This window comes from Oryzias latipes, chromosome 16 (genome assembly GCF_002234675.1).
Source record: "Oryzias latipes chromosome 16, ASM223467v1".
Lineage (NCBI taxonomy): Eukaryota > Metazoa > Chordata > Actinopteri > Beloniformes > Adrianichthyidae > Oryzias > Oryzias latipes.
Genome location: NC_019874.2, coordinates 12,621,677 through 12,633,143, shown reverse-complemented (window position 1 = coordinate 12,633,143; position 11,467 = coordinate 12,621,677). Strand labels below are relative to the sequence as shown.

The 11,467-nt window shown below is 41.6% G+C and overlaps 1 protein-coding gene across 1 annotated transcript; it reads right to left on the bottom strand.

Moving 5' to 3' along the window:
* Positions 1-2,236: 2,236 nt before the first annotated feature.
* On the bottom strand, positions 2,237-11,045 carry LOC101163355 (non-canonical poly(A) RNA polymerase PAPD7). The gene is made up of 13 exons (XM_004078021.4): positions 10,047-11,045; positions 9,852-9,975; positions 9,479-9,525; positions 8,896-9,016; positions 8,557-8,664; positions 8,329-8,457; positions 7,773-7,986; positions 6,149-6,275; positions 5,932-6,035; positions 5,627-5,808; positions 4,344-4,481; positions 3,821-4,247; positions 2,237-3,730 (listed from the first exon to the last, which is right to left on the bottom strand). Exons 1-12 carry the CDS (start codon positions 10,691-10,693, stop codon positions 3,849-3,851), a joined length of 2,340 nt encoding a protein of 779 aa, XP_004078069.1. The 5' UTR covers positions 10,694-11,045; the 3' UTR covers positions 2,237-3,730; positions 3,821-3,848.
* Positions 11,046-11,467: the final 422 nt, after the last annotated feature.

Below are 11,467 nucleotides of genomic sequence, written 5' to 3'. Positions count from 1 at the left end.
TCCAATGGGGATTTTTCAAATAATTCCAACTGTTAGTACTTTGCAAATTGTTACATAATGAAGTCTACCACTATTCCCTACCAGTAATGAACTTACATTCAAGAACTGAGAATGTTTTTGATCTATCTCCTGACTGATTTGAAAAAAAAAGACACAATAATACAATAGGACGATAGCAGAAAAAACACACACTTAACAAAATGCCTTCATATTGAATTGATACCAGATGAATAGGTGTTAAATTAGGAATAGAACGTTTTGTCAACTGCAAAAGTATTTTTCAGCTTTATTAGAGTGTAAACAGCATGACACTAACTTGACATTATTCTTGTTCTAGCCCCCACTGGCTGTCACTGTTTGCAAACACTTATCGTCACATGTCAGTTCCTATCATCTCTGATTAGGACCTTAAATCAGGGGGGCGTTTGTTTTTTCACCTTCTGTCCAGACGCTGAAAACCCCAAGCTGCAAAAAACTATTGATCATTTCTTCGAACTTTATTTCTGACGCTAGAGGGAATTCTGGGAAATGACGATTTTAGGTTTATTTCAGCCTCCCTGGTTCTCTCGCCTACATCGATTTAAGGGGACCAAAGCAAAACAAAAACTAAAGGAGATTAAAAAAAATGCACAAAAAGGTCAAATCAAGTGGCATTAAAGAAAAGTTTTAAAAAATTGATTAAAATATTAATAAAGAATATTTATAAAAGAAGTCATTAGCTTGAGGTGAACATGTATTTAGAAATGAGGCAAGCCAGCAACTACACTAAATAAACATCTTTTTCAATGTTGTAAAGGAGGCTGGTCTCCATGAGAAACGTACCCAGCTTTTTAAGTACTGTATATTTCGGAAATTAAACGGCAATTGAGATTTCGATTTACAGCCCAGTTTTCCATATATTCCACTTTAAGGGGTCTAAAAAAATGGGCTCAATCTGCTGATGAGCTCATGCAGTTACATCAGGCCATGTTCCACTAGCACCCCCCTCAGGCTCCATGAGGAACAACATGAAAGTCACAGCAATGATAAGTATTCTGCTGAAATGTCCACTCACCGCCCACTTCCCACCTTGCTAGGACCGGTTTGGGCCTTCTTTTGCCTTCAGAACTTCCTTAATCCTTTGTGGCAAGGTACTGGAAACATTCCTCAAAGGGTTTGGTCTATGTTGACATGACAGCATCACGCAGTTGCTGCAGATTTGTCGGCTGCACATCCGTGATGCGAATCTCCCGTTCTAACACATCCCAAAGGTGAGCTATTGGGTTGAGATCTGGTGACTGGAGGCCATTTGAGTCCAGGGAGCTCATTGTCATGTATAAGAAACCAGTCTGAGATGATTCCAGCTTTATGACATGGCGCCTTATCCTGCTGGAAGTAGCCATGAGCAAATGGTAGACTGTGGTCATGAAGGGATGGACATGGTCAGCAGCAATACTCAGGTAGGCTGTGGTGTTGTAACCATGCTCAGTTGGTACTAAGGGGTCCAAATCTAAAGGAAATATCCACCACCACCAGCCTGAACCATTAAGACAAGGCCGGATGGATCCATGATGTAGATGCTGAATTTTGACCCCACTATCCAGATGTCGCAGCACAAATCCAGAATGATCAGATCAGTTTCCTGTTCTTAGCTGAAAGGAGTGGCATCATTGTTGTCTTCTGCTGTTGCAGTTCATCTGCCTCAAGGTTTGGACGTGTTGTATGTTCAAAGATGCTCTTCTGCAGACCTCAGTAGTTACCAGGTGTTATTTAAGGTACTGTTGTCTTTCCAGATGGAACCAGTCACCTCTGACCTCTGGCAGTAACAAGTCATTTCCGCCCACAGAACTGCTGCTCACTGGATATTTTCCTCTTTTTGGGACCATTCTCTGTAAACCATAGAAAGGGTTGTGGGTGAAAATCCCAGTAGATCAGAAATTTCTGAAATACTCAGACCAGCCTGTCTGGCACCTTTCTTCCCCATTCTGGTGCTCAGCCTGAACTGCGGCAGATCTTCTCTACTATGTTTGCATGCCTAAAATGCATCAAGTTGCTGCAATGCGATTGGCTGATCAGAAACTGGACTTCAGTTGGGACAGGTGAGCCTAATAAAGTGGCTGATGAGTGTTTCCTTTAAACAAACCTAGAAATCACTTGAAAAAAAACCATGAAAGACAGCATATAATTAATCGTTTTAAACAACACACTGATCTTTTAAAATGTGTATACACTAGTTTAAAATAATCACAAAAAAAAATTCAGATTTAAAATTTTATTAAAAAAAAAACAAAAAAACAAAAACAGACTTTCATTTAAAAATAAAGACATGTACATTTTAATGCTGCTCATTTACACGTATGTGTATGATGTCAACAGTATGTAGAGTTTGGTACACGACTGAAACAGGTTGTTCTGGGTCTACCAATGTCAAAACCTCTTATGAGATGCAATGTAAACAGTTTGTCATAAATACCAATTTGGAAAAAAAAAAAAAAAAAAAAAAGAAAAAAAAAAAAAAAGGACCTTTGATGACCAACTTATAATTAGAGTTGTTGACCATAAAATTATTAAATTTACATGATACATATGCCGAGAACCACAGACTTAAAATAAATGTTTGCTGCTGATCAAGTCACTGAAAGAAATGCCAAAAATCCCTACAGATGAAAGTACAGGAAAAAAAAATTATAATAATAAAGCTGAGTTGTCAGGTTAGAAGGCATGTTCCTGTAGTATATTAGAAAAGATAGAAGGCAGAAAGGGAACACTTGCTGGTTAGAGGTAGCACCATTTCTGTAGTGAGCTGTGTCACACACATCTAAATGTACATTTCCTTCACAGGGTTTTTCTCAAGATGAAATACGGCACAGTAAAGCCTAAACTAATAGGTACAAATGGGGGGGAGGTGTAGTACATAGGGGTTAGGAATGTGATCACCTGCTAATTTTATTACAGTTGAAGTGCTCAAAAGAAAAAAGAAAAAAAAACAACAATAAATATTGTTGGACTAAAGTGCTGACATAAAGGTAGATGTTCTAAAGTTTGGATACAGTAACAGAATCCATCTATTGCACAGAAAATAAAAATAAAGTGTTTACGGGCAGAGCCCAAATAGTTCAATTAAAACAAAAAATAAAAGCAATTAATTATTGCACAAAACAAAGGGCAACAAATGTGCTAATATTTGCAGTAAAAAAAAAAAAAAAAAAAAAAAAAAAAGGGTGTCCGTGTGGGGAAAAAATTCAATACAAGTTGCTGAAAAAAGGGAGTACGACAAAAAAAAAAAAAAATACACACAAATAAAATAAGTTAAACGTGCACACAGACGTGGTACATTCCAACTACTTGTCACAGTTTAGGCCCTAGAGATGTTTTCTGTGCAGTCACATCAAAAACAGTCAGCATAGGGCTGCATAGATTAAAAAGGAGGGTTTGCATCAGTCCACAGGGTAACTAGGCAGAGCTTGGGACTGGAGTCGAATTAAAAACTAAATGGAGCCTCCATTTTTATAAGAACGGCTCAGCACGAGTTTGAGCTTCAAGACATGCCAGCCTTGATGAACCACTACAGTAATATGGCACACTGCTTGAGATATTCGAGTTTGACTGACTTTTCGATACTTCACAGGGCGATGCTTCACGTGAGGGAGGCCCAGTCTCACATCAGTCTACGAGGCTCTGCTGGTGCAAGTACGACAGGAGAAAGGTCTGGCCGCCAACTCCAGTGGCGCTGTAAAGACTTTCAAAAGCTCTGCAAGCAAGAAGACAACTTGAACTGATCGGTACATTTTTTGCACGATTAAAAGGCGATTCAAAGAAGAAGAAATCGTCGGGTTTGTACCTGACCACATGAGATGCACAGAGTCCTGTCATCCGCTCTGGTTGAGAGCAGGAAGGCTGTCCCTCTTTCGGCGCCGCCAGGTGCTGCGGTTGTGCGGGCTCCTGAAGCTGGATCCTGGTGTGTTACTCTGGGACACAAACTTGCGTTGCGGACTGAAGTTGTTTTGAAAGGTTTGGCTCTGCAGGCTGCCGACTTGATTGTGCTTCAACCCAGAATTCATCAGTTCATTTGAACCTTGAGAACTGGACCTCGGGGCGTAGGGGCAGTTGTGCTGCTCCCCCACCCGGGGATGGGGAAGGGGGCTGAGAAAAGGACTTGTAGAACTCATGTGCTGGGAGATCAGAGCTGTGCGACGGTGAACGCCACCAATGGAGGGAGGGTTCTCACTGTAAAACGAGGGCATGGCAACACACTCTGGAAAAGACATCTGAACAAAGGAGAAACAGCGACAAACCGTTTTTATTTTCCTTGACGTCTCCGATTGGAAGGAAATTGTTCTAAAAGGAGGATAAACTCTACAAACCTGATGCTGGCTGTGGATAAACCCTGCAGAATGTGGCGTCCTCTGTTCTGCAGACATCTGAACGGTGGCGTGGACAGAAGCCAGGGGGACTGGATGAAGCCGAATAGCAGGGATGCCACTTTGTGGAGAATCAGACTCCTGAGAAAGTCATGAAAAATATCATTTTGAGAAAGCTGCACATTTGACAAAACTTAAGACTGTAAGCCACTCCTAAGAGATATCCTGACTGCACGTCCTATAAAATAACCTACCAAAAGAAAACCAGACCACTCATGGTATAAACCAATATAAACTAATGAATGTGGCCTGACAATGTAGGTATTTTTCATTAACAAATAAAATAAAAGTAGCAATAGATCCCTCCCTCTGATCCCCAATCAATGACGTAGATTGTTGGGAAAACAATGAGGAGCAATGTGGATCACGTTACAAGTGGTTTTAATGAGCCTGCATTCATCAAACTAAATTTCAATAAGTTAATGTGTCTTATTGCTGCTCCGCGTTTGTCCACAGCTCTCTGTTCACATCCCATAATGCCCGGCTATGCTGGCCATTTTGGTCCAGTTGATCCGCTCCGAGCACAGAGACTATTCAGACTGAGGAAACTGGGAGCTAACCGAAGCTCAGTCGAGACCTCCACCTCCAAAGGCGGATCCCAGAGCGGTTCCTGGTCCCAGACCAGGGTCCGCTTCAGTGTATTCAGGCTGAAAATTTGTTCCGGATTATCAGGGAAAACCAACTCTGGTTCACTTAAAGCGAACAGGATGTGTCCAATCTGAATGTACCTTAAATGACCACAGATAAAGAAACATTCCAGACTATAACAAGTATTTAGAATTATGTTGCATTTAGTTTTGTTTGAATAGATCACTTGGCATGGAATCAAAAACAGCCAAATGTTATGGTTTGAAATTTACCCCGGTAACAAAAGCCTGTAAAGGCTAAAACCACATTTCTGGGGGTTTTGTCTGAGCACTGAAGAGTAGAAAAAAGTACTTTCAAAATAAATACAATAGAAACAAATAAACTGTAAAATCAAAAATCTGAATAAACCTCCAGATAAAAAGAAAAAAAAGCTTCAACTTCTGGATTTATAATGAAAATTTTATGTCATCAATTGTGCAACATAAAAACTACTGCATTTAATGACTATAGCAAATCATTCCCGTTTAAACCCTGCAGCTCCTTTTCTTGCTGCCTTCTACCGTTTCTACGTTTTCTTTAAGTTCATATGTGATCATTCTAGTATTTCCTGTACTTGTTGAAGGTGTTGACTTCCTTACCATGTCACTTCCAGAGGGGGAAGAGGAGGGGGAGCATGTAGAGGATGAGGATGAAGGGTCCTGAGGGCTGGGCAGAAAGACTGGAGAGGGTGAGAGGGAGTCTGCACTGAGGGGGGAGGAGGTGTCTCTCTGATCCTGAGCCAGCAGGAGTCTGACGAGGCCCTGTTCACAGTCTTCTACATCTAAAACACCCCCAGAAAAGTCAGAAGGCTGCGTTTAAAGACACAACATCAGAAGCAGTAAAACATTTTTGATGTTGAAACATCTCAAATGACAACCGCAAATGGAAATTCAACCAAACTTGCCGTGGTTGTCCACTTTTCCATACTGCTTGGCCCCCCACTTTTTAATTGTCCATTCCCTGTAAGCCAGCACCTCTGGGCTGATTTTGATTATTCGCCCTAAAATGCTGAAGCAAAAAAAAAAAAAAAGAACATTCCAGGTTTCTTTTTTTTTCACTCTCCATAAAACATCATCTGTAACTGCAATGGCATTTATTTCTTTTGGCACCGGAGAACCCACCTGTCATACTCTTTGATGGGATATCCGCGCGCCAGAGGAGAAACGCCATGACTCAGGACCATGTAAGCAAAGTCAAAGACCTGCTTCACCTGCAGAACTCCATACGAGTTCCTGCACACGTCGTTTCCTGTGAGACACACAGGAGGAGCACGGCCTCCATCAATTCAACAGTCAAGCAAACTATTCACAGCGGGAATAACAGAAACTAATGAAAAGTTGTTTTCAATACTGCCAAAAAGAATTCTAATAACCAAATGATACAAGTCGCGTTTTTTTTTTTTGCATAGTTTGGCGAAGGGTGCAATTTAGACCCGAATTCTTCCTCTGCCCCATTCAACTGTGGGGGCATTTGGAGGGGTGGGATTGTACAAAATAGTTTGAAAGGATTTTCCGTGTCGCATTGTGCCGCAGATAGAAGCGCTTTTCTTCACGTGGCTGTGCTCCGGTGCACAGAAGCTTGCATTCAAATGTAAGTCATTACTTTGCTTTACCGTGACCTTTATAAAGTTATAAACCCGATGTTATGCATTTCCGAGTGCTAGCAGCCCCGATGATGATGATGTCATCAAGTAGGAGTAACATCTGAATTTGAAGACACTATTTTTCTAAATGTTGGGGTAGAGAGAAGCCGTAGGGGTAAGGGAAGAATTCGGACTTTGCAACTTTGTGTGATTTTTAATAAACAACCACTAGAGGGCACTGTAAGTGTGCGCATTAGTATTTGCTACTGACAGTAACATAGATGAACATAGATGAACAGGTGCCACAGGTTACACCGCCCTTGGCAAAACCGCGTTCAAGCTACCACTTCCAATTAAAAGTCTAAGTAAACGCGTGTTTTGGGCTTCCGCGTTCAAAACTCTCGCACTCACGCATCCCTACACAAGTTTCTACAACCGTTTAAATGCTCTACGTAAAAAAATCATGCATCTATTTAATGCGGGTTGAAGGTCAATTTAGGTGGAACTTTGATCAATTAGGGACTCTGTTTTGGTAGTGACGTATGGAGGCAAGATGTGCCATCCGTTTGAAAAGTTTGAATGGAGTTGACAAAGAAAAAGCCTGAGCCGAGATTCACAAGATGTGCACCGTTTGGACATTTTGCACCAAGCCTCTTCCAACTGTAGGTTGCAGACATGCACTAGTATCGGGTAGCGACAGTTCTGTGTGAACACTATATACTAAACACGCAATCGAGAATGTGCTCTTGCCGTGTTCTTGAGCATGCGTCACATGCCCGGTGTGCACGTAGCATTACGGCAGCCTCTGAAAAATTGTTCCAAAGTGACGCATGTAGAGATTTAAAGTGCTAAAGATGTTAGTTGAGGGTTGGCATGCTCTTTATGCGATACTTATCTTGATCATTTTTCACAAGTTGCACTAATATACTAGTTTCATGAAGCTAAATAAGCATTGATGTCGTACGGTAGTGAAGTGTGCAGTTATTCGTAACTATGATTCATCTTTCAGGATGAAAGGTCCGTTCTTGTTGCTATATTTCTCCCAAAAGTGTGACGTACACTCCAGTTGCAATTTTTTTCTCCTTTATTGCGCATTTATTTTTTTGGCTGCTGCGACTTGTATAGTCCAAAAATAAAACCTTGAAAATACAATAGCCTTTTACCTGGTTGCACTGGGTCTTCTATGCAGAGCACGGAGGGTCTGTTTCCATTCCCCATGGTTTTCAGCATCTCTTCCTTGGACAGGTAAGCTCCTCCATTCTTCACCCGGATCCCGGTCTTCATGTAGTTAAAGTCGTGCCCGTAAAGTTCGAAGAACTCTATTAGCAGGATGCCCAAGTTGATATTGGTCCGCCGAGTGTCGATCCGAGGATGCAACTAAACAGAAGGGCAAAGAAGCCAACTTTGAGACATATAGATGACATAATTGAGTTTCTGACATTTTGAGTTTTTGATACGCCTTATCTTTTACTTTGGTGACAAATGAAACAGATAAAAGACAAAGGGATCCTCAAACCACATTTTACTGTGAATACACAATTCATCGATTCTTTACAGAAAAGATTTTATTGACCATATTAATCTACATTTGAACACAAAAAAATGGATTAAATGACCCTGATAAAGCAGATCATATTAGATTGTGACTTTAATATAGCTTAGCAGGACAATTCAAGTTAAAAATCCATCTAGTTTAGTATAAAACCCTCATTGGAGTACCTGCAGGAAGCTGATGGCCATTAATATGAGACTGTAGGAGCTGATGCCGCCCGTAAACACTTCATTCAGATCTCTCTGCAGCAGAAACTGCTTCAGAACGAAGATCAGTGGTGGAAGAACGGCGTACTTCTACAACAACAAAAATGGAAGACATTGCTTTAAGAGAATGAAAAATGGAGAACAAAGCAAAACAAGGTTTATTTAGGTATCAAAGTGTATGTGTCGAACCTTTAGGTAACTCTTGATGAACTGTGCTGCTTTGACTGCAGTCTCCACATTAAAGCTGATGTCTACTTTCACCTTGGATTCTTGGTCAGTAAGCTTGATGATTGGCACCTGAGGAAAGTTGGGATTTAGTAGACAAACCACAATTGTTTTATCAACAGGTTACTGCACCTAAACCCATTAGAACCCAGAGCCATTTTCCTGACAAATTGAATAATATACAACACACCGTGGACCACAAAACACACTTCTCAGATTTTTCTGCTACACTGACATCACCATGGGTTTTTGCGCTGGAATAAGTTTTGCAAAGCTACACTGGTTTTCCTTTGCATGGCTCACCGAGGCTTTGTCGAGTACTTTGACAGGATAGGGGCCGGCCACGTTGCATTTTTTCAGCGCTTGTTCGAGTTCTTGTAGAGGGGGGTGCTCCCACTTGCCAAACACCACCAGGTCAATGTCACTGTTGGCAAAAGCAGCCGGCTATTAGCTTCACTCAAAGCAGGGAAGACTGGAAAAAGGATATTGATTTTTGTGCTCGATTAAAAAAATAATATCAAGAAATGGCATCTGGCAGCTGTTGCACCACTTCTGAACAAGCTAGTAGTGAATTAATTTTATGATGAAAAAAATATATAAAAATCAGAAGATGCAGCTAAATTCTCTGGAAGGATCACCAAGTCTTAAGACTTATATACAGACTTTTATTTTGAAACATTTGGGGGGAATTGTGAAATGTTTTTGAAAATGAAAGCCTTTTTTCCCTCTTCTAATAGCTTTAAGTGCAATATTTACAAAAACATAATAGATATAACACAACACCTCCAGCCTTTTAACAAGGGGCAAATCATAAGCCTGAAAACTAGACATTAGCTGCTAATGTCAGGATTCATTTGCAGTAAACAAAAAATAAAAATAATGTTACCTTGTTGGAAGATACAAGCCAGTACTAAAGCTGCCAAAAATCTCCACCTGCAGGGAAAACAATATTAAAATCATTTTTAATGCATTCCTCATTTCCATAGTGGAAATGTTAAAAAGGTTCACTGGAAATTAAAACATATTTGTATGTACATTTTTTTTGTTATGGGACAAGTAATGGGGATTTTCTGCAAATTAAATGGCCAAAATATTGTGTGGAGCAGCTGTCAGAAAGAGAGAGGGAGGGGGGAAAAATAAAGTATTTAAAATGATGTATTTTTTTTGGTACCGCTCTCTCTGCCTGTTTAGTAAATTCCACTGCCGCATCCATCCCAGAACCAGAACCAAACCCAGTTCACCTGTGTAGTGTTACTCACCCGAGCTGTAGGCCACAAATCCTTGATGACCCCCTCGATTTTGTTCACAACGTCCCTTCTCATGGCCTCTTCCTCAGGTTTTGGTGACATGAAGTGAAAAAAGTCCAATATTTCTTCATGGAGACTGATGAAGAAATATTGGAACAGGTTAAAAAAAAAAGAGAGAAAAGGAAATAAGCTGATTTATGGTCTTACCCGTTGATGCCTGGACTGTACCGCCTGCTTTTCCACAGGCTGGACGAAGCATCCGCGTGGTGTCCGTTGACGCCGCAGGGCACGAGCGGGTTGATGCCGTGGAAGGTGTAGGCTCGATTCAGTGGCCTCCTGCGCCCGTTTAAGTGATGCTGGTGGTGCTTGCTCTTCACACCGTTGGGGGTGTGACCGGCGGAGTGTCGGGTGCTGCGGCAGCGCTGCTGGGCGCCGTGGAGGGGCAGCAACCGGAGGTTGACGTCGTTCAATTCCCGCTCGCCGTAGTGAACCGGCTGTCCCGCATCCTCCGTCTGGCTCAGCCGGTCGATGTGAAGCGACGAGCCACTCGGCGAGGAGCTCTCGGCCTCTGAGTCCAGGGAGGACGAGGACGGCGACAACGAGCCCTTCCTCCGAACACTTCCTCTGTCGCTTCCACCATCCTGCTGCCTCGACGGCTTCTCAAACGCGGCACTCGGCGATGTCCGTCTTCTGTGGTCGCCCTGACAGTTCGGGGAGTTGCCGCTTGGCAGAAAGCTGAGCTTGTGGTGATGGTGGTGGTTGTCCACGGAGATAAGTCCAAAGCCGCGGGGGGGTTCCCAGTGCATCCACGGTCCTTTCTGCTCTGGCTGGATCCAAGTGGTCCTGGGATCCATTGGGCTTGAGTTAGTACAGCTTTTTCACTCCGAAAAAAAATATAATAAAAATGGCAGAAACGCAATACGTCCAGCTTTTTTGGTTTGCATTCAGCCAGGTGGATACCAGGGCGACAATTTACTTATCTTCGGAGTGCTTCATGCCAGGAGAAGGCTGCCGTCTAACCAAGCAGCTGGCAAACTTCACTCCCTGTTGAAGACGGCCAATATGGCGCAGCCAACAGCCCGGCTCGGCGTCTGTGTCAAAGTGATGGTTTTTAAAGATTTGGACCTCTGAACACACCCCCACCAGAGCCCCGTGTTCTAGAAGGAACCCGGGGGCCGAGGAACGCCCAGAGAACGGAAGTTAGCAAAACGTCTGCCGCGTGTCGTTTGAAAATTAAAATAATCTTAAAAAAAAAAAAAAGACTTAAAGAAAGCCTCTGACTACAAATTCAAAGATTTATTTGGGATAAAACATTATAAAATAAAGTAATAATATTTGTTTAGTAAGATTTTCAATCTAATCCTTATATCAAATAAAAACAGCTATTTTTTGGGTAGCTTTTTAGTCCCTAAAATAAAACTTTAATGCACAGTAGCACAAGTGCTCTTATAAAAAAAGAAAAAAATGCGTAATTTACAAGCCACTGTAGTTGTTTTTGATAAGGAAATTACTTTCATTTGAGTATGTCAAATTAAGAGTTTCTTGCTCTAAACTGACATTTTCATTCAGACCATTTTATTTCTTTTTTTTTTACCCATTTCCTTACGTAATTAAATAATAAAAACAGG